This window comes from Micropterus salmoides, unplaced genomic scaffold, assembly GCF_014851395.1.
Source record: "Micropterus salmoides isolate LMB-PRFRI ecotype aquatic unplaced genomic scaffold, ASM1485139v1 Ms_hic_scaffold_12, whole genome shotgun sequence".
In the NCBI taxonomy this organism is placed as follows: domain Eukaryota; kingdom Metazoa; phylum Chordata; class Actinopteri; order Centrarchiformes; family Centrarchidae; genus Micropterus; species Micropterus salmoides.
The window spans coordinates 12,759,823-12,782,476 of NW_024040263.1; the positions used below are offsets into that span (position 1 = coordinate 12,759,823).

Below are 22,654 nucleotides of genomic sequence, written 5' to 3' on the forward strand. Positions count from 1 at the left end.
CATGCCTGGAGGCAAATTGTCTGATTGGTTCCTTACTCGTCCGTATGTCATGTTATTCACTTTACTGTCTAGACAAAGATGATAAATATGCTTATTCGATTTTTCTGCTTTTAGTGGCCTTTAAGGAACACCATTTCCCGTAAAGCCTCCACCATTGCCGATTAAATTTCACAGCTCAACGAGGTGAGTCCGTGGATTAGTCAATGGGTCGTGGTTAGACAGCAGAGATTACATCTCAAAAGTAAAAGAAATTACTGTAGAAGAGGTACTGGTGAATATTAAGGCTGTGGAAGAAATCCAGTTACAAGTCCCCATGCTGCTGTGCTTTTAAATGTTCATAGGAGCTGTAGTTTATTTCATGCTCACAAAGTAATCATTGTTTACCTTAGTTAAAATATACAAAGGTAAAGTAAACCAAAGGAACACTTCATAAAGACAAAAGAAAGAAGTGCTCTATGACAGAGTGCTTTGAGTTACAGCAGCTAGTAGGACAGAGGCTTAAGCCCAGACGTAATGTCAGGACTTTATAGTTATATTGTAGGTAAGGCCATTCCTAGGCTCTCTTTTGCTGAATAAATGCCACGGCAGGACAAACGTAACACACAGGACAGAAACAAAGGAAGCCAGGAAGCTCTCCCCTCATAAATAAAATCAGTATGATATAAAACAATGTGTCACTGTTTGGAGCATGGGATAGCACAACTCACCTCTCATTGGACTTCTACCTAAAGATCCCAAAAATGCCATACTGAGTTTGGTGGAAATGTGTATACTAGGGCTGCAGCTAACAATGATTTTAGTATTCGAAGCGTCTATAGATTATTTCAATGATTCATCGATGCGTCGTTTAAGAAGTACTTTTGCTTGGCGGCGGCCCCGTAACAGGATCAGCTGTGCATGTTTATAGCTGATAGATATTTATTGGTCCTTTCGGAAATTCATAGTGTCATACAGCAATCATCAGACCAACAACCAGACAGCTGTTTGCAAACACAAACATCACCCGAGTGTTATACAAGTTATACTAAAGGCTTGTGCAGACTACACGACTTTCAGCGTCGGCCGATGGCCATGCGGTTCACACTACACAACTTGCTGTCATGTGAAAGGGATCTTAAAGTCGTTGTGGCATTTACACTACATGACTGATCACTGACAGGGTGTCACACACTACACGAGCTGACTGCAGCTGTGTCACCCGACGCTGCTCTCCAAACCACGTTTAGTCAAGAAAACACACATGAAATGTGAAACTGGAAATGAGCGATCCTGCACACGAAACAGCTGTTGTTTGTTATTATAAAGATAACAGTTATAAAGACAAAGAATCTGGCTGAAAGGATGGATTAGCACGCGCAGGTAGCAGGGATTGTCTGAGCTACAGAGAGAGCTGGAGGTGAGTTAAAAGGTGCAGCTCCCCGACACCCAGTTAACTCATGACTGTGAGGTTACAACTCATGGCCCAAAAAGGAGAACAACAAACGCACGTGTGCACATTTTCAGCTGAGGACTGCGGTTTACTTTGGTTAGCTTTCAACTGAACAATCAATCATGATTTCAGTTAATTGCTAAAGTTGCTGTTACTGTTACCTTGTCTGTGGTCAGCTGGCAGAACACCGGGTGCTTTCTGCTCAGCGTGCCGTTGCCGAGGCGACATCAATTTTGTTTTACGATGGACGGACGGTAACATTACAGAGTTGTTGTTTTCTTGAGCTTGAAATAATCCCATACTTTGCACACTTTCGTCTTTGTCCCTCGCTATTTTCTCTCTCTTCCTCCACTTTGCAAACAGCGCCATAATAATCACGTCGTGTTCGAAGCGTAAGCGCAACAGTAATAAATGTCCTTGAGAAACAGTGTGCTGTATAGTTACATTGATTAAACGAAGCGTTGATGCAAAGAATTTGCATTGATTCATTTTAGTCATCGATTTAATCAATGAATCGTTTCAGCCCTAGTGTATACAGTAGGGCTGACCCTGAATAGTCGAAGATTTGATGCTTCGATGGGCGGAGCCTGATTCAACTGTCAATCTCACAGTCGAAGCTTCACAGTGAAACAAGGATGATGCCATTTTGGCGATGTGGGGGTGCTCAACATCTGAATTTACATAGAACTACCAGTTTTCTCCCAATAAGTTAATATACAGCCTATTACAATATATATTTCAAAGTTTAATGCTGTAAATAAACATGTAAAAAAGAAAAAACTGTCATAATAAATAAATGTTAAAATAAATGTTTTTAAAGTGCATGAATAAATCCAAAATTGTAACCCTAACCCTGGGTTGTCAGTGCGCAAGTATAGGCGTAGCGTGTATGTAGTGGCAGAAGAGGAACACTTGCTGAAGAGATTGACCCCCAGCTTCGCTGGTGTTGTCCCGCACCTCGCAGGACTTTAGGATAATTTATCACCATTGATTAACTACACAAAGAATATTTTATAATTTTTAAATAGCCGGCTACTTGAAATAGACTGGCGAGGAACCGCGTCGCGCATGCAGTTGTCGGCAGCACGGAATGCATGCAAAACTCTGCACAAGACGTGTGAATGGCAAGAGAGAGAGAAAGAGAGAGAGAGAGAGAGAGAGAGAGAAAAGGGTCTTTAAAAAGACTGAGTTTAGCTGGAAATTTACAGTCTACGTTGAATGAATAGAGACTGCAGCTCTGCAGCTTCTCAAGATTAATCACCATGTGTTATCCCCCCCTTCACCCCCGGCTCGCAGTCGCCGCGCACAAAAACACACATGATTCGACTATCATTCAACTATAGGCAGGACTTGACGATCTGATTTGACTATGTAAATCCTTAGTCGGGGATAGCCCTAGTATACAGGTTATGCATTTGACATTCAGAAAATTTGCACATGATGTACAGTAATGTTGCAGTTATTTAACTATGGCATCTTTGGATATTCATTTCAGCGGAAGAAGAATGTGAAAAAAGGTTATTTAACCTGGAATACGTAGCAACTGAATAAAAATGTAGCCCTTTTAAGCCTCTAGTCCACCTACTAGATAGGATGTTAAAAGTTGCCGGTATAATGGCAGTGGATTCACTTTTTCAGATTTAATCTCAAGATGCTTTGTAAAGCTGTCTTAGTGATAGTGGGTAAGTGCGTGTGTGAGTGTGTGTGTGTGTGTGTGTGTGTGGGTGTGTGTGTGTGTGTGTGTGTGACACAATCCTTTGTACTGTCCATCCTTTCATCACAGAGTGTTTCCTTCACTCTTCACTGCTGTTTGTTAGTTCCTGGGGCCATTTCCTATTGAACGCCACACTGTTCATTGACTGCTGACTTGTTTCAAACATACTCGCTATTCTTGCTGAAAGGACACCTTAAGTTTAACCTGTGAACAAGGTCAGAATTTTGTCAACATAAATGACAATCTTCGGTCCCTCTGACCAAGAAAGAGGTGTAACTGTCCATACAAACTCTGTTGATCCTTTCCTTGGCATTTTGCTTTGCTCTGCAGGGGTCAGTGTCTGAACTTTGTCTCACTTCACTGGAAAATTCTGATGCACAACCTATGACTCCTTTAAATGTCACAACTTGCTTTGAAATGCGTAAAAATGCTAAATCACTATGTTTTGTCACTTTAATAAAAAACTGTGATTTTTCACATGCATGACTTGTAGGTCTAATGAAGCAATTTTAAATAGGTAGATGACAGTCCAGTAAGTAGAGCAAAAAAACTTGTGCTCATGAGAAAACAAAAACTGCAGATAAGGCATAATCTAATTTTCAAGCTCTCTTCCCTTCTCTATGTTTCTTTCACTTTGTCCCCCTTTCTCTTCACCTGTTCTTTGCCCAGCGAGGCAGTACTGCAGTGGGAAAGCGTTGAGGAACCTATTCCCCTGTGCGATCAGACCCTCGCCACGCTCAAATATGCTTAGCGCGTCCAACCAAAGCCCTTATTTAGCGCTTTGCTTTTTGAAGAAGTGGAAACTTATTTCACCCCTTACCTCCACAGAAAAAGACAAGGGAGTGCAATAATGTTGTCGCATTACATGCACCAGTCAGCTCCCAATGGAGTGTAGACCTTTGAATTGTTTACTTAAGTGGAAATCAACTTTTGTATTTGGCTTGGCTGGAAGCAGTGGTGCCGTTTTTGAGCAGCATGAAGCCAAATCTCGGACGTGCTGCTTCTGAGGCCACATTTTGATGGAAGCACATTAGTACCAAGTGCAGGACTTTGAGACTGGAGACCAGGGTACACGTCCTGCATGCTAAGGTTAGGGTAAGATCATGGTTACATGCTGATAAAGTAAACACAGTCTTCTTTGTGCTTCCAGTCAGTTGACTTTTTCTGTATTTAACCAAAACAATGATCTCTCTAACCTTTACCAAGGGTCTTGTTTAAATTAAGGCTGGGCACTTTAACGCGTTATTATCACGTTAACACATTAATTAATTAACGCCGACAATTATTTTATCGCACGTTAACGCAGTTTTTATTTTATTATTATTAGTTTGAAAGTCCCTTGCTCACTGGCTCTGAATACACTTACAGTCAAACCATGGGTCACAGGAGGGGTGGGATGTTGATCAGCCTGCAAATCACCCACCCAAACAAGCAGTAGAGGGAGGCTTCGGCAGACTACGCTGTCATCTTTTTTCCATATTTTTCCACACGCGATCCGTTATCACGGCAGCAGGTGAGCCGCTTGCTTGTTAATGACGCAGCCTATCAAACAACTCAAACAGCCGAAACCAACATCTGCACCCTGTGTCCCTCACCCCCCACCCTACTGAACAGACTGTTTCTGCTGCTCCCTGATAAAAGATACCTGTTCAGAAAAAAAAAAAATTGGACTCTGATGGTTGTTTTAACAAGCTAGATAAAAGATAATGCCCTGGCAGTGGCAAATAGCTTTGGTTTAATATTTGATTTGATTATATTAATGTTTAAGTTGAGAGAAATATTATAAGAAATATTTTATTGGTACTGTGTAAAGGGAATACCGCTGGTAAAAAGCACCATATTTGTTTATTATTTGTTCAATATCAATAAAAATAACATGGATAAAAAGAGCCTGGCTGTCTAGACCTTACTGCTATTGGGCAGGTTGTTTCAACTCATATGAGACAATATATAATTATGCTGCCTATAGTTTACAGACAGTCCTTTGCTGCTTAATTGAAGTAGATTTAAACACACCATAATGTGATGTAATCACACCAAAAAGCTGATCTTTTATGCAATATCTACATCATTATGTAATGTGTAATGTAATTATGTCACCAATTTGTCACATAAGCTCTTTATCGACAAAAGGACAAAAAAACACCAAAGCAAGAGTAAAACTTTATTAGCAATATTGTGGAAGTTTTGATCTTGAACTGCTTTTTCGTTACATTACGTCAGGCTACACACCAGTTTTAGAACAAGCTATTTAGAATGTGCATCAGAACGAGAGGTGAATTATAGCTTTAGAACGTGCATACGTGCAAACTATTTGAAGATTATTTGACAATCCTTTGGAAACCACTCGTAATTTCAGTGAGCAGCCATTTAAATGAACAACATGGATTTAAGTTGCAAAGCTAAACACAAGTTAAATGAAAAAGAAAACCAGAAAACTTGGGTGATTTGTTGGATTTGCAGCAAAAAGGTGTTGGCCAAAGATGCTAGTACTATACGAATGGAATAAAATGAAAAATACAAATAAATCTTTAATCCCAGTTATTTGTATGACAGTTAATTAGTGCCGCAGGTTAAACTGGACTAACAAAACTGTTTTAGGGCTACGAATGGACATTCACCTGCCTAGCAACAATAAGGCTATAAACAAACCATATGGCAACAGTCTCTTTTGATTCAAATATATTTGATGATCCACACTTTTTTCACGTAATTCCATAGAAAAATATTGTGTTATGTTTGGGTCAATATGATATTTTAAGAATGCCATCTTGGGTAGTGAGTGATACCTCATTTTTCCAAATATGCATGCATGCTCACACGCCAGATACGTTAATTAATAATGTTTCCTCATGATGTAAAAAACGTAATTTGTGCTTCCTTATAAAAATATTTGCTGTTGCATATTACATAATTTAAATTCTGCAGACAGGGTTGACTTTTCCTGGTGTAACATTTAGCTTGCACACTTGTTAATGATATTTGGGCCCTATGCATGTTTCAGAGAGGAAAATAAAAGTGAACTCCTCAGTGATGAGAAAGATGTACTTGTATTTAAGAACACGGAAGACAGAAGATTATAGGCTATTGAAGGGGTCTCATGGTTAATAATGTGTTCTCTTATTGGTGACTGATAATGTCATATCAGGAACTAATTGCCTGCACTGTTGCCTCATTAAGCACAGCACAACTGCCACAGGGCACTGGCTGCACACCTTGCCATAATCACTTCCATTTCAATATGTCCCTGTATTAATCCTTCTTCTCCTGCTCTGCTGTTTGTTCTCCTGGCTTGCACCACATTTACACTCCTTTTATTGTGTGATAGTGGGGGCCAGTTTTCTTCAAATTATGAAAAAACTTGGGATCTTAAGGTTTATCTATGGATTTAATTTCTTACTGTGGAACTTGTTCTGACATCCTCATACAACCCACATTTTTTCATCATTTTATATCCCCCTGTTTTTAATTCATGTCTCTTCTTGCTCTTATCTATCTATATTTTTATTGAATTTTTTGCATAGTCTCTGTAGTCATCTGTCTATGTTATAGTCTTTAACAGTTGCATTTCACTCTCATTTCATTTCCTTCTCTCTCTCTGTCTTCACATTCAATCTGGAGCAGTTTATCTCTCCCCTTCCCTCTGTATCCTTTCACCCCTCCATTTCATGCCCACTGCCCTGCCTCTGGGCCACACTTCCCTCCACCCCTCTACGCTCCATTCCAACCTCTCCCCCTCTTTTATTTATGGGAATATGCTGATGAGGCAAACCCAGGTAACGATAGAATATTTCTTGTGAAGTGAGAAGGCAGAAGAGTGAAAGAGAACACACAATTAATCACGGAGCTGTCATTTGTCCTAAAAGCAAAGCCATTCATCAAAGGGAGCAGAAGAAAAAAAAATAAAGAAAAGGTTGAACAAGGGAAAGAGGAGAGAGAAAAATACGAATTACAGGAACTTTGCACGATCTAATTGGGTTAGTGGCAAATAATGTGGCTGGGTTAGTGCTTCTTCAAAGATGGAACAGCAGCGGTTGGAGATCAGCTTCAGCATGAGAAAGATTCAACCTCATGGGAGATAAAACAAGAAATATGGCAACCTCGATCAGTTGCCTGCCGTCCCTACGCTTCAAATCCAATTGCATGTTTGTAACTCAACCGTGTGCTAACTTGCTACATGGACACTTGGAATTGAGACCAAAACAACATCACCTAAATGTCAGAGAGACTTGTCCATTTTCTCCAAGAGCACACATAAACCGAAAAAGGGCAAGAGAAGTATAATATAAACAAAGAATGAAATAACAGATTTAACCTGAGGGAATATCATTCCGTCAATCTGTCATTTTATTTGACAGAGGTCATTCTTTCTTTTGGAATGCTGGCTGGGCCTGTCACAAAACATTAGAAAAATGAAAACTTGTTCGGCGACATTGTGTATGAATTTAGATTAAAACACACACACACACACACACACACACACACACACACACACATCTGTTCCTTTTTGTGTGTGTCTGTCTGTGTTAGAACAGCCATCAGAGGAAGAAAGAGAGAGGACTGATAAAATGAGGGAAAGGTGAAAGTGGGCGATGATGTTGGTGATAAACAGAGGGAGCTGCTTCTTGCGCGAGACCAGAAGCCATGCAGGGCTGAAGTTGGAGACGTAGCTCGTGGTGAGAAGAATAATGCACCTTGACAGAACAGCACTCTCTGCCAACACGACCAACGATTTCCCCTGAAGCAGAGTGATGTGGAGCGCAAGTAGCACCTGTGACACCAACTGCCACCCCAGGGGAACATCAACAACTAGCCACCTGTTAAAAAATGCACTTGCCAGCATCACACCCCATTAAATTCATTCAATTTCTTGTGATTGACGTCATTGTGAGATACGATGTCTGATTCTTCTTCTGACCTCAAAAGTCACACAAGTCAGATACTCAACAGAAAATTAGCATTATTCACAACTTGCGCTCATCAGGAAAGATATATAATATACTTTACTTAAAGGGAGAGTATGTAAGAAGAAATATTCTGCTGTTATATTGTCTTGCTTTAAAGTCAAAATGAAATTTGATTTAAAGAGATCCAGGCAAACTTCAAACCATGAAAAACATTATGCAAATATGATATTTATGTTTATTTCATGTATTAATTTGAGGATCGTGAAAGTCCCCTCATCACTCTACACAGATCTGATGTTTTCATCTGTCGCAATCTTTCATCTCCTCAGTGCAGTGGAGGCTTGAATGATGTTTCTGCTTCATGATTTATTTGGTTGTTTCTGTTGAACTTTGAGGTATTTTTTTCCACCTCAGCCAAGTATAAACTCTTTTATGCAACTATCTTCAAATTATTTCCACTTACAAATTTTTATACACAAATTGAAAATGTGCATAAAAACAGGTGGGTGGAAACATAATAAGAGACAACTCCTGCATGCTCAGTGTTGTGTTTGTCCCACACTGTAGAAAGCAGAGGGTCTAGCTAGCATTAGCTGTCTTTCTTTCATAAATTGTGGTGATGGCAAAAAACATAGTAATGGATTAATGTAGGGTAACAGCTAACGTTGACGCCACCGCTAGTTACTTGCCTGACTGTAGTCTTATAACAAAACTGGAGAACACCAAGGGAGCAGTGTCACTCCATGAAACCATGTACAAGTATACAAGTCAAAACAAAAACCAAGGATATACAGTATACTGATTTCATATCAGCAATCGCATTAAATCCCATTTTGCCTTACATACAGGTTCTTACATCACAGACTGCATTTTGTAAAAGAAGCAGAGAAGTTAATCAAGAATTCAAGATAAGTCTGCACATACTTTCAAGGACGACTGTAGGATAGGGTGAGCAGTTTCTTTGATCTTAATCAGAAAATGTATGCAATTTCCCATCTTGCGTGGTGCCAAATGTTGAAATATTCAGTATGTGCTAGTGCCACAGTATGTAAATAGAGGTTTACTTAATCTCAGAGCTAATGGCTGGCTGAGAGGCTGTGGAGGCTGTGGTTGTACACTTAATGGAAAACCTGCACTGCTTTGTGCAGTAGTAATGGGAGGAGATTATCTTGCCATGCAGAAGGACTGGATGAATGCTCCTCCACAAATTGGTCTACCCTTTCCCTCCTTCCCACCAATCTCCCTCTCTCTCATTCTAGGTGTTTATTATTTATATTATACTCGTGACCGACGTGAATGCTTTAATCATGCTTACATGGAGTCAGAGGGATGGCAGCTGGATGAATTTGACACTTTCTGTTATTTGTCATTAAGGCAGGGTTTTTGATTTTTTTTGCAAACAATGCAGTATTACTAAATAATATTTTTAATGCGTGTGTCTCTATCCGTACTTCTACATCATCAGACTTCACTCTTTTGGTTTGAATCTCACATCCTTTTCTTTCTTTAGATGCTGATGACTATTATTCACTTTTGTGAGCTCATGAGCAATGCCACTGTGTTAAATATCCATCTGACAGACTACCTAATGTTTACCCCTGAGAAAGATCAATACTGCAGCGTCATTGTCCAGACTTCATTCTTCAAGCACAATTGATTGCGTTTCTTCCTTAGAACTGGACTGGACACGTTAAATCAGACAAATCCATGTGGTTTGTTGTCACTGTGAATGCACAACCCCTTCTCACTCCCAAGTCGTCATATATGGACACATGGTCAAGACCCCTTGGCATCAGCTTGTAACACAGTGGGATGGTGTAGAATCTAAATAACAAAAAAATCAGAGTACGGAGGTGGTTGGAGTGAACATTGATTGTTTTTAACCAATTTATTGCACAACAAAAAAATCCACATTCTGTTTAAAAGGCCCCACCATGTAGCCAGGAATAACAATCTGGTGAAGAAATACTTTTCTGAGTCTAAAAATACTCACATCAACTTAAAAAATACCCCCATAACTGCGAGTGTAAAATCCCCAAGGTTACCAAAACCCCTGAATTCCCTGAAACAATACAGAGGACGTGATTTTTTGGGGGGTAATTTTGGACAGCCAGCCTCTGCAGAAGTACATCAGAGATCTGTAATTCTTTCTTCATTTTGCATCTCTCTAATACAGAGGGGAATCTGTGTGTGTGTGTGCGTTTGTCTGTCTGTTTGTATTTTGATTATGTCAGGAACCGTTCATCCAATCGACTTCTACTGTGGTGGATGTGTTGCTGCAGATCCAAGGGAGTGCAGTTTGGTGCAATTTGAACATTCAACACGTAGAAAATTAATAAATACAGCAAAGAACTGTGCTGAGCGGAGTTCTGCAGCAGCAAGCCTATAAGCCCCCGTCTCTTCCCTCTTCAACAAATTAACATAGTTACAATAAAGCATGTGCTGGGATGTGTGCATCCCGGTGATTGATCCACATCCATCTACCAATGGAAGCTTATTTTCATTTCCCCAGCTTCTCCAGGCAGAGAAAAGTCTTTCTCTTCTCATTCAGGGGAATCACATTTCCTGAGGGTTTTTTTTCAGAGGTGTGTCAAGCAAGCCACAGACTTTATAGAATGTTTTTAAGAACTTTGCAAAGTAAAAGCTCTCAATTCAACTTGATATAAAGCATTGCTGCAAAAAAAACTTCACAATCACTTAAGAGGAATTGATTATTCGAGTAACTGTTTCTTTTATGACTGAGATCTATTTCAGCACGATCCGCAAAGTATTTATTTATTTGTCCAGTGGGCTGCCTCTTGCCAACCACTGCTTTAGGTGAAACCAATGTGAGACATTTTGAACAAAACACACAGGGAGGCGTCACATCACCCCCTGTGAAAAGGCACTGCACTAGTAGATTTAATGTGGGCTCTAATTTCATTGGATGGATCAAATCACCAGTGGTGCATTTCCTTCTTTCCATTGTCACCTTTGCTTTTTGCAATGGTGATTGAAACACTGGCACCATGCATATGAGACAATATAATTATTAAGGGACTGAAGATTAATATACAAAATATCCCTATATGCAGATGACATAATTCTATATATAACAGGTTCACTATCACATTTATAAGTCACATATATTAAGTACAATAGAGAACATTTGAAGATATTCAGGATGTAAATTTCTTACATATGACACCAACATGGTCTTGTCTTTTGTCACTCGACAAGGCAGGTTTTAAAATATTTGGTAATAAATAATACACCGCATTTCAATTATCTGTTCAAAGAAAACTATACCCTTCTTATAAATAAGATATATGTGTAAATTGTCCACTCACCATTTAGGAAGAATAATGTTATAAGAATAAATGTTCTTTCAAGATTTAATTTTCTTTCTTAAATGTTACCATGTTCTCTATCTGCTTTTTAAATTTCCAAATAAACACATTTCAAAATGTATGCGGTGCAATAAAAAAATAAGGATTGGTAAAATAGGATTGAACCTCATGGACCCAGGGTCTTGGTCTCCCCAATCTCCAGTATTACTTGTGGTCACCCCAGTTATGAAAAGTTTGTGGAATTCAATTAATTCTTTCAATAAATCAGTTTTGGAAATAAAATTTGATTTAAACTTGAGTTACTATTTATTAAATGTATATAAAAAAATATGTGAGTTTTTCAATTCAATTTTCAAGAAGATCTGAAGAAAAAGCAGTTTATCACATATATTGCTAAGAAATGCCTACTTCCATTTTGGAAAAATTAATCTCCTCCAACTTGTAAGCTGTTCCATTAGAAAAATTAACTCTAGGAAAAACATAACTGTGGACGTATTTTTAAGACCTTTTGTTCCCATTATTGGATAAAGTTTCTAGAGGTGATCCATAATGGATATGAACAATTTTTGGCTCTGAGTCTTTGTGGTTTTCTTTCTTTCATACACAACTTGTATGTGTGTACCTTTTTATACAGTATGCTATGTGCGTGTGTGTGCGCGCGCGTGTGTGCATATGTAGGTGTGGTGGTCAATGATATGCTGTAAGTGTAATCTAAGTAAACATAAGTACACACCTGAGATGTTTATGAAACTCAGTTTTATTGACAGTGTACCATTTTGATAGGCAAAAGCATCAAAGAACACACAAATAGTAAAATTTCAATGTAATTATCTTGAATACAACCTCTAAGATACACACAAGTACAACTTGACATGTTTCAATTTAACAAAGCTTGAGGATACCTTCTGAAAATACAAGATGTAAGGTACATAAAGTGCAGTTTACTTGGGCATTTGCAAGTAGAGAGAAGGCTAGAGGAAATTGTATGTTTACTACTAGGTGCTGGTTATTTTACACTTTTTGGAAATAAAAAGATTTTGAAAACAAAAAGAAATCTGTAATTCTGTGTAAATCACCCCTCACCTAAACATAGACTGCAGTAAGAGCCCTCTCAGTACGGTTCAGTGTGTCTCTTGGGTTTCCAGCCACTTTGAGAGAGTCTGAGAGTTTTGGTGGTCAGCAGATCAGCTCTGAGAGCTCTGTAGCTGCCTGATAACTGCTGCTGTGGGTGGAGCAAGCACTCACCTATGCACAGTTTCACGCGTGTGCATTTTCGTTTTCACCAAATGGCTGAGCAGCTCTGTAGAAACCAGCTCCATGCAGACCATGAGAGGATTCTGTCATCTTTTGACTCAGCAGCACTTATGCATTAATTTCAAGCCACAAAGACCAAAGTAGCCCGTGTCTAAAGCACCTATTTATAGTTTGGCATTGGTAGACTTAGCATTCATTTATCTAATTTCAAATAATTTAGCCTTCATGTTCCTTTTGCTAATTAATGAATATACAGTGTAATGGTCTGTTAAAACAATATTGATGAAGTGATGCTGTTAGTAATGAGATGCCCAAAGTAAATCAAAGTGTTTACAAATGGACAAGCACATGCGTCCACATGTATTTACCCACTCCTCCTTCCAGCTGACCATTAATTTAATTTACCAGGCTTCTTGTCTGTTAATTTTCAACAGTGGAAAATTAAATAGTAATCAATTTACTGCTCTGATGGTTTTCCAATCAGTAATACGTCACTGAAATGTTTATAAATTCTCTACTATAATCAAAGGAGCTCTCTGGCTATATGTGACAAAGAAAATGTGTTTTTAACTCACTTTCGTAATGAGTTTTTTCTTCTTTGATTTTTATGTCCATTTCTAATCTTTCGAAGCTTGAAGTTCATGCTTTTTCATTTCAATTATTTTGATTTTTTCCCTTTGACCCTTGTTTTTAAGCTTCATTTCCTCCTTGTTTTCAAACCCACAAACCCCACTTTTACTTTAAAAAAAAGCATAATAGCAAAATCAGCCAATATTTTTCCTTCAAATATTGTTGTCTTCTCTTCTGATGTAAAGCCCATTAAACCCATAGGCACATATTTAAGTGGTGTCCCTTCCCTTTGCTACAAACATTTGATGAAGGTGACAAAATAAAGCATGTTTTTATTGGCTATGGGCTATGAACTAATAAATAGTCCTTTGTTTGCCAAAAAGTCATTGATAGACTAAAAAATACGTTGTGATGTTACCTATGTTTGGGATCAATTGCACCTCAGACAGGTTAAACTCCCTGTTAAACCTCTTATAAAAAACAATTTTTACCTGGTATAAAACTTTCACAACAGAAATCCAAATGCCTTGAGAGAAAATCCACTCCTGTGCCACCCTTTAGCAAACATGTTATCAGCTCAAAATCATGTTTTCAAGTAATTCTCGTAAAGAAAACTGGAAAACTAATTAAGTGCCAAGTTGATAAAACATTATGTTCTTGTCTCCACGATCCCAAACACAACATTAGGGATACACATACACTCATGTTTTTTTGTAAATACCCATGCATGCATTCCCTAGTGTTCTCATTCATCTATTCATTCTTGTGTCCACCAGTAATTTACTGCAGTGTCAGCCAGCACTGTTATTGATGTATTGTTGTCCTTGATTCATTTTATTACTGTGGCAGGTGTCGGCCAATACTACGAGGGCTGCCACAGTTGGACGAATACAGACAAAACACAAACACACACAAAAACAACCATTATGCTTGGCTGATATTGGCCATAGTGATAGCCAACACAAAGTAATCTGGCAGTATTTTGTTCAGTTCAGTCAACATGTTGAATTTAATTTCCTCTCTCTGTCCTTCAGCTGGTGGATTTTTTTCTCATCCCAGGGCAATATTTCCTTGTGTGTGCTTGCAATGTTTTCACAACCATTTTCTTCTGCATCCACTGTGTATATATGTACATATATATATATATATATATATATATGCTTCTCGGTGTGTTTTATTTTGCTAGTGTGTCTTTGTGTCTGTCTGCGCCTCTGTATGATGTCAGTTTGTCTCCTCATCTGTTTCTCTGTCTTGTTCTGCTGTGACTTTCTCTCTCTTTGCAGCCCCCCCCCCCCCTTTTTCCCGGGTTTCCTGAAATCTCCTCACTGCTGAGAAAGTGAGTGACAGCACTATATGCACAGTCTGCAAACGGCTGATGGGGATTTTAACCAGATACGTCACAACTAAAGGGGAAGGGAAAGCGGGAGGGGCGGAGGAGAGGAGAGGAGAGGAGGAGAACAAACGAACACAGACAGGGAGAGAGAGAGAGTACAGCGGGATATATTGACTCTGAAGCTGGTCTGCATGCTCTTCAGTGTGTGAGACAGAGGACGTGAGAGCAGGCAAGATGGAGTGCTGGCACAGATGAAGACTGTCCCTGGGTACGTATTTGTGGATGGCTATATTTGTGCGTGTGTGTGTGTGTGTGTGTGTGTGTGTGTGTGTGTGTGTGTGTGTGTGTGTGTGTGTGTGAACGTGCGTACACATGTGCTTGCATGTGCTGTATGTAAGAGGGGTGAGAGCAATTGAGTTTGTAAGCAACATGCTGCAAGTGATCATTTGTACGCTGGTACCCAAGCAGTGAATTTGGGAGTTGTTACATAAGAGCAGTGACTGAATGAGTGTAGGTATTGACGAAGAGACCAGGCAGTTTGGGGTCTTTATCTGTGTGTAGGGTCTTAACGCACGTATGTGTGTGTGTGTGAGTATGTGTGTGTGTGTGTGTGTGTGTGTGTGTGAGTGTGTGTGTGTGTGTGTGTGTGTGAGAGAGAGAGCGAGAGAGTCTGTTTAAGTACTGTAACTTAGGATAGTGAGGAAGGAGGGATGTGTTGTAGGAAATGCACGTTTACAATTGAGTTAAGTCTGAGTTTGTTCTGTTTGTATTTGGATGGTGTGTTGACTCGCTTCAGTGTGTTCAGTATATAAACATGTATGTCAGAGTGTGTAAGATGGAGAGAGTCAATATGTTTTATGGTGCACGGAGGGTGCTGAGTTGCAGCAATACTGATGTAAACAAAGCAAAGTAAAATCCTAGTATTTTCACCTACACTGAGGAATCCCCTCAGTACCTGTTATGCTCTGTTTCTGATTTTTGCGTGGCCTCTACATGCACTTGTGACACTTCAAATGTAAAGGCAGAGTCAGAGAATCTATTGGCAACATGCATGCTGTATAAGACAACACAGAGGAGGACATACAAGATCATTTAAACACATAGTGAAATTATCTTGACACTGTTGCAAAGGCAGCTATGAAAGATGGTTGGAAGATAACTTCTATAGAGCTGAAACAAGTTATTCATTAGTTGATCGGCAAGAAAATTCATCTGCAGCAATTTTCATTTTTCAAGCAAAAACACTCTCTGTTTCCAGCTTCTCAAATGTGAAGATTTGCTTTATATTATTAAAAATGGAATATCTCTGGAACTGTTAGTTAGATAAGACGAGCGTTTTCAAGACGCTAGCTTGGACTCTGGGAACTAGGCATTTTTCACTAGTTTCTGTCCTTTTATAAACAGAACGATGAATCAGTTGACGAGTTTTCAAATCAACACAAGACCAAAAACAGTGCTCCTGTGGACACCACACTCCCAAGTGGCTTTTAATTTGCGTTTTCCACATGACAGATGCATCAGTCAAAACTATTTCATTCAAGTGGAAATATAGATGACGATGAAAATCATGACGACTAAGCACAAACATAAAGGGGCAGGGGTTGCAAGTTGACACTAAACAGCAGCAACATGATGCATATATGCAATGAGTAAGGGGGATGACAAGTGACATGCTGCCTCAGATGACCTGCCTAGTTAGCAGTGATTTAGTTGTGTTAGTAGGTGCTTGTTCATAAGTGGATTCTGTATACTGGTTCTATTTTTACCTCATATGATTTTTTGTTATCTATCTTTTTGTTTATAATAGTTTAAAGTTTTTAATCTGGGACAGCACCAGTAAACAAAGGAATCATTGTCACGTCCCGGTTTGAAGTTCTTCACTGCGATCCCTGAAATCAAACTAGTTTTTGAAATAGGACACCAGGGCACTGTGGGAGCGCATAAGAGAAAAGATGTCTTCAGTCTCGCTTAATCACTGTTAGGAAAATAGGAAACGTTAGCATTTGGTTTAGCGAGGTTGGAGTTTGGTAACAGTTATTACGCTTCATTTAGTGACAAATATGCTAAGGACTGAGAAAGGCTTCAAATACTATTATGTAAATATTGCTCAGGGTACTTCCAGATGAGAGAGAGAGGAGTGAAAGAGGGAGATAAGGGAAGGATTAGAGTGAAGAGCAGATACACAAGTGACATCACTTGTTCACACTTTACAGCACTGCATTTGAATATTAATTCAGAGCACAGACTTGGTGTGCTGACACAATGTGTGAGTCACACTTGAAGTGGCAAAGGTTCTGGCAAATTCTATTTTGGCATTTGAAAAGTCAGGTTTGCGTCAACGGATGAAAACAGACACCCTATTTCAGTTTTCTCTAGGATGTTTCAGGTGTGCTGTGAATTTTAACATATTGCCAACGCTGACTTGCCTTGAATAGAACTGACCCTTACTGCTGCTTCTGCTGCTGCTGCTGTGCAAACTCACAGAAAGAGGAATATTGGAAACTCAGAGGAGGCAGAGGATATGACTGTTGTTTTGTTTTTCTCTTCTAGTTCTGAGCCTCTTGTTCCTCCCCTTTGCTATGATCCCTGCTGTTATTCTCTTTTTCTTTCCTCATTCATTTCTTTCTCTCTTCGTCTCACCCTTAAATTGCCATCCCACAGTCCCGTTTGACAGTCCACATGAGCGTCTCCAAACCTCCGCCGCCCCCGTCCACCTCTCACCTGGCCATTCCCCCTTCCTCAACTTCCACCCCTTCCTCATCCGCCTCCTCCCCCTTGGCGACGCCCCACTCCACCGCTCTGCCCCCTCCCTCGCCAGTCAAGATCTCTATGCAGGAGCACTTTGCCATCAACGTGTGCCCAGGCCCTATCCTCCCCATCCCGCAGATCTCAGACTTCTTCCCGCGGTTCCATGACTACCCCTGCACGCCGCCGCCTCCGAGGGAGAAGAAGATCCTACAAGAAGAGACTTTCAACGGGGAGACGGGTATAGGATACAAGGATGGAGAGAGGAGGGAGAGCAACGATGGAGACAGGGAGGAGGCGCTTGACTCTGATGACGATGACAGTGAGTTCAGAGGAGGAGGAACAAAGTTTTGTGGTGGAAAAGTTGTGTTCAATACTGTGTGTTTGGTTTGTATGTGTATTTTTTATTTGTGTGAAGATTACTAGGCAATAGAGCAGAAAAGCTAAAGCTTCCAGTTTGAAAACGTTGGCGAGGAGAGTAATCTTTACTTCTTTTTTTCTCAAAATGAGTTTCTCAGCAGCCCAACATATGCTTGCAGAGTAATTGCAGAGTCATGCGTTTTTCCAAAAGTGTTTGTCACTCCCACTTTATGTGACACGGCGCCTCCGATGATTTATTAGACAATGTTCCAACAGTGGGACTCAGCCTGCAAGTTTCTGTTCATTCCCAAACAGTAATCAAACAAGACAGATCAATTCATATTAGGTAGAGTCATATTTTTAAGAAGCCATCTGCTACAAATATGACTCAGAGCTTTTGCGTGTGTGTGTGTGAGTGTCTGTCCCTTTACTGGCAGTAATTGGCATGGTTTGTGTTGTTTTCAGCCTACCTGGGAACGTTGGAGTTCAGTCTGCTCTTTGATCAGGAGAACAACTGTCTTCATTGTACTATTCACAAGGCAAAGGTACACACAATTTCAATATCTTCTTCATATAAACAGACCTGTGTCTGTCTGTGTGTGCACGGTTGCGTAATCCTCCTTGAAGGCCCACTAAAAACAATTCTCCTGTTGTGCTTTTATGTTTGCAAGACGTCAGACTGCTTTTTCCCAACCTTTTTAAAGTGTTCACCACACACCCTCAGCAGCTTGTCAATTCAAGAGAAAAATCTCTCATGGCGGTACGAAATGTTGGGTAATGGTGCACCACTGCTGTGGCAGACACATTTGGTTCGGCCATCGTGCAAGGGCACAAGCCTTGTATTACATGTTGTGTACTGTCACATGATGTTAATTATGTAAATCTCGCTGAACGGGTTCCCTTGAGGACATCACAAAGAAGTCTAGGAGGGTAGAAAATAGTGGCATGGAAAGAAACACCCAGAGGCGCTAGATGTAACTACAGTAGAAGAGGTCTGTCATATTCGCTGTCTTTTTTTGACCCTGTCAGTAGTGTGAAGTGTTTGAGGGCATGATGACGTCACCTTTGACACTACAGTATGTGTGTATGTGTGTGTGTTTGTGTGTGTGTGTGTCTACAGGGACTGAAAGCCATGGACTCCAATGGGCTGGCTGATCCATACGTCAAGCTTCATCTTCTCCCCGGGGCTAGCAAGGTCACTACTCCAACCTTACCTCAGTGGCAATTAATGTAACATGTTACCACACTGGGATGTCCCAGACACTGACACTCCCTCAGGAAAGTCCGACATCACACAAAAAAACTGCGGGCAAAAGAAGCATCGTACAATTTCCTTTGAAAATGGGGAACATTTCATACATTATTCAACTGAAGGAAACAAACACAATTATTAACTTTTTAGTCTCCCTTGTCAATTTTTCTTTATCAGACACCATGAAAAGGTTGAAATGCGCTTGCATAACAAAACATAACATGGCAGCGGGCTAATTTAGTGTGTTGTTTCAAGCTGTTGAGCAGGGCGCATTTCGGTTGGTTACTGCTTAATGTGGCCCGTCCAGTGCTCTGCTTTATTAAGCACAAACATGTTCTGGTCTGCTGCACTGCTCTTGTCTTGTTTTCAGCTCAAGCAGCAGGGAAGATAAGGCTCTCCACAACAGCAACCTCCAGCTACAGCAGAATGCAACCTGTTGTCGGCCATTTTGGCTCAAGGTTGACACGAAATGAGGTTATGATAAGTCCGGGGAGGACGCCGAGCCCTGATAGGTTGAATGAGGCAACTGTCTGGGGTCTAAGGTGCTAACAATAACAATGTCTGGGGGATTTTTGTCCTCCAGCCTTCCTCTGTCTGTCTTCTCTCCCATTGTTATCGCTCTCCTTTCCCCACTTTCCACCCCTATCTCTGTCTATATCTAACTATCCAGCTGTGACCCTCTTTGACCTTGAAATACCAACAGTGTGCGGAGAGAAGTGAGACAACTGAGAGGGAGGAAAGGGGGGAGTGGAGAAAGGGAGGGAGGGAGAGACAGATGAGGGGAGGACAGCAGCAGGTGGTTGTCATGGAAACAGGGAGGATTGTTACACGGCTCACGTCAACAGGCAAGTGTTGATGGGGGGAGAGGGGTGGTAGAGGTGGGTGGTGGGGGGGCAGAGAAAGCATCAATGAGTAGGTAAGTACCACCGTTTGTTGTTAATACCCACCAGACGGGGGCCAATACACTTCAAAAGTGGAAGCGTGCACATAAGGAAGTGAGGATGACAGACACACACTCACACATATTCTTGTCCACATTTAGACTCAGCATGCAAGTGTTGTAATGAATAATCCAGGACACAAAAGGTTTCAGTTTCTGCAAAGAATTGAGTTGTCAAAATACTGAGAGCATAGGCACACGTCTCCTCTGTCCCACTCATTTTTCTTCTCACATCCTTCAGCGCATTGTCTTTAACCAGCATACGGTCAAGCGTGCTGTTCAGTGATGTAAAACACACAGTGTATAACATGCACCGCATGACCTTGCGTAGATGCAGAAACAAGGCTTTAGTCACAGTCACACAGAGATGCTCCCTCAGTCCATCCCTCCTTCTCCATCACTCCCGCTCTCATTCTAACACACAAACATGTATGGAAACAGTACATAGTTGCTGGTGCCTCTGTGATCATCATTGACGTTTTCATCTCTCCATTCCTAATCGAGTCGCATGGAAAATTCACTCACAGCCAGAGTCTTCATCCAGAGCTCTGGGAAGAAGGGATTGAGAGAGAGGGAGTGTGAAATACGTAAAAAGATCCATGCAGACAGATGGAGAAAAAGGAGGAAGAGTGTGATGGACAGATGGAGGGCTAGAGATAAAACATTTAGAAACAGATGCAAAAGCACTGGTGTAGAGGGAAAATGGAGGCAAGGAGTGACAGAGGGCAAGAAGAGGGAACTGGTGTTTTAAGTGTTTGTAGGAGTAGCATGTGGTCAGATACAGTATTTATTCAGATACCAACCCAATTCAGTAAATCATTTTTGTTTTTGTGTGAAATAGTTGAACTGTTGAGTTTTGCTGGCACACATACAGCCGTGCAACAATGCCGTGAGTCGTGACTCTGCCGGCTTCTCCTGCACATTAATGAATCAAACAAATGACATGAATCGAAAACACTTGTTCCCTTTGCGGAGCAAGCTATGGAGGGCTGACTCTTGTAGATAAGGCAAATGTTTCCAGCAGAAAATGAAGAATAGAAAGGGGACAGTGGTGGGAGGAAAGGGGAGGAAGAGGGGAGGCAGAACAATAGGATGTGGGGACAACAACAGACCAAGAGAAAGAAGATGGAAAGGAGGGTTCAGCATCTGGCCCTGAGGCATTCGCAAGAGGCTGACTGTGGAAGGAAGGAAAAGAGAGAGAGATGAGGTGTTTATCTGCAAAGCTTCAGACATGAGCAGGCATATTTTGAGAGAATAGTCTACACACTTTCTGTACCAGCTGGACAGTAGTTTAGAAGCAGCAATACCCTAAAATAAAATAAAACACTCTATAACAAGTTGAGGTCCTGACTTTAATTTTTTTTATCATTGTTATGTAATTGGGTACTGATCCACCACAATGTATGCAGCATGGTAATGTAACTGTAACCTTCATATATTGTTTGAAAATTTAAAAGATAAGGTTGCCGATATGCTTTTTGTCTATTCTTATTGTCAAAAAAATCCCTTGAAAAGACCAAAATCAAGAATGTGTTACTCCTTCTCCCAATGCCTTCAGACTTCTCCATGCCAATCTGTGGCACTCAGCCCTGAGCCAAATTGTTCCTACTGAACATGTAAATCGTTAAAAAATGGGTCACAAAGACACACTTTCCTTTAAAATATAAATTAGTCTCTAAAAGCTGGGCACTGCAATTTTTATCAAACATTACTCAAGTAGGAGTAAATAGTACATTTGTTAGGGACTATTTTCAGTGGCAGATTGATACACATTTGGTGGTCTAGTGAGAATTCAAGCACCAGGACAGTCGATGTGGGATTTACTCTAAATAAACTACAGTGTCTGTGTTCACAATAATGAAGGCGCGTGTCACCAAACAGTGTGGCTTATTTATGTGTTTTTCAAGGGACACTCCACAGATTTTAAATATGAAGGTCAGTTTAGCTGTCATTAGCCTGTGAAAACAATTGTATAATGTCTGATGTGGCTCTGAAAGCTCTCTAAATTATGAAATATAACCATGATGGAAAATATGGACATTTAACAGGCAGGCTATTGAGTTGTATTTTTGGAAATGTAAGAGCTATTATTTCTGGAGCTTGACCCATAGTAGGGTCGAAATGTAACGATATCTCTGCCTCTTCAGCTTTGATTTTGACCTTTTTTTATTCTCTTGTGAGTCCACCAACTTTCCATCTGAGCGTTCCTCTGTAGCTTACATTATTTCCCAGCTCATGGGCAGAACCAGGGATTGGGCTGCTGCAGAGTGGGAAAGACAGTTGTCAACATCCTCATCTGTGAAGATGTTTACCAAGTTTCCGACCACTTAACTCGGGTTAGAAATGTAACTTGCAGTCTCTTAAATCTAAGTTAAGGAGGAAGGGCTTGTCACCCTAACCTGATCCTAACCACTTCATTGAGTTCATAAGAATTGCTGCACAAAAGTGGGAGCTTCTTCTTTGTATGGTATATATTTTAACAGACTGTCTGATCTAAAAGATGAGCTTGCTGCCCGGGAGCTTCCCCCAGACCTGGACACCCTCATAGCCATTGCCATCACCATTGGCATGGACAATCGCCTTTGTGAGCAGAAGAAGGAGCAAGTCCTAGATACCAGCCCCGGAGACTCACTACACCTCACAGGAAACGCTGAACAAGTTTGTTCTTGTATACTTAGATGATGTTTCGATCTTTTCCAAGACTAAGCAGGAACAGTGTCCTCCAAAGACTGCTGGAACATCAGCTGTTCATTAAGGTTGAGAACTGTGAGTTCCATGTCTCCGAGGGGTGGGGTTTAATGTCACTGCAGGCAGCATCCAG

At 40.5% G+C, this 22,654-nt stretch overlaps 2 protein-coding genes across 6 annotated transcripts in view; one reads left to right on the forward strand and one right to left on the reverse strand.

Moving 5' to 3' along the window:
* The window catches only part of cabp4 (calcium binding protein 4), a 28,595-nt gene extending 23,980 nt beyond the window's left edge, over window positions 1-4,615 (reverse strand). The window contains exon 1 of one of the 3 annotated variants that reach the window (XM_038713419.1): window positions 4,567-4,615. The gene's annotated coding sequence lies outside the window, so the exon portion shown is untranslated. Of the gene's footprint in view, window positions 1-4,509 lie in introns of all 3 variants that reach the window. The other 2 variants (XM_038713417.1, XM_038713420.1) reach the window with 2 other exon arrangements.
* The window catches only part of doc2d (double C2-like domains, delta), a 48,913-nt gene continuing 28,546 nt past the window's right edge, over window positions 2,288-22,654 (forward strand). Inside the window, exons 1-4 of one of the 3 annotated variants that reach the window (XM_038713416.1) lie at window positions 2,288-4,238; window positions 17,198-17,603; window positions 18,107-18,186; window positions 18,762-18,836. In XM_038713416.1, coding sequence (XP_038569344.1) covers window positions 17,216-17,603; window positions 18,107-18,186; window positions 18,762-18,836 — 543 coding nt within the window. In that variant the 5' untranslated portion in view covers window positions 2,288-4,238; window positions 17,198-17,215. Of the gene's footprint in view, window positions 4,239-14,540; window positions 14,805-17,197; window positions 17,604-18,106; window positions 18,187-18,761; window positions 18,837-22,654 lie in introns of those variants that run through there. The other 2 variants (XM_038713415.1, XM_038713414.1) reach the window with 2 other exon arrangements.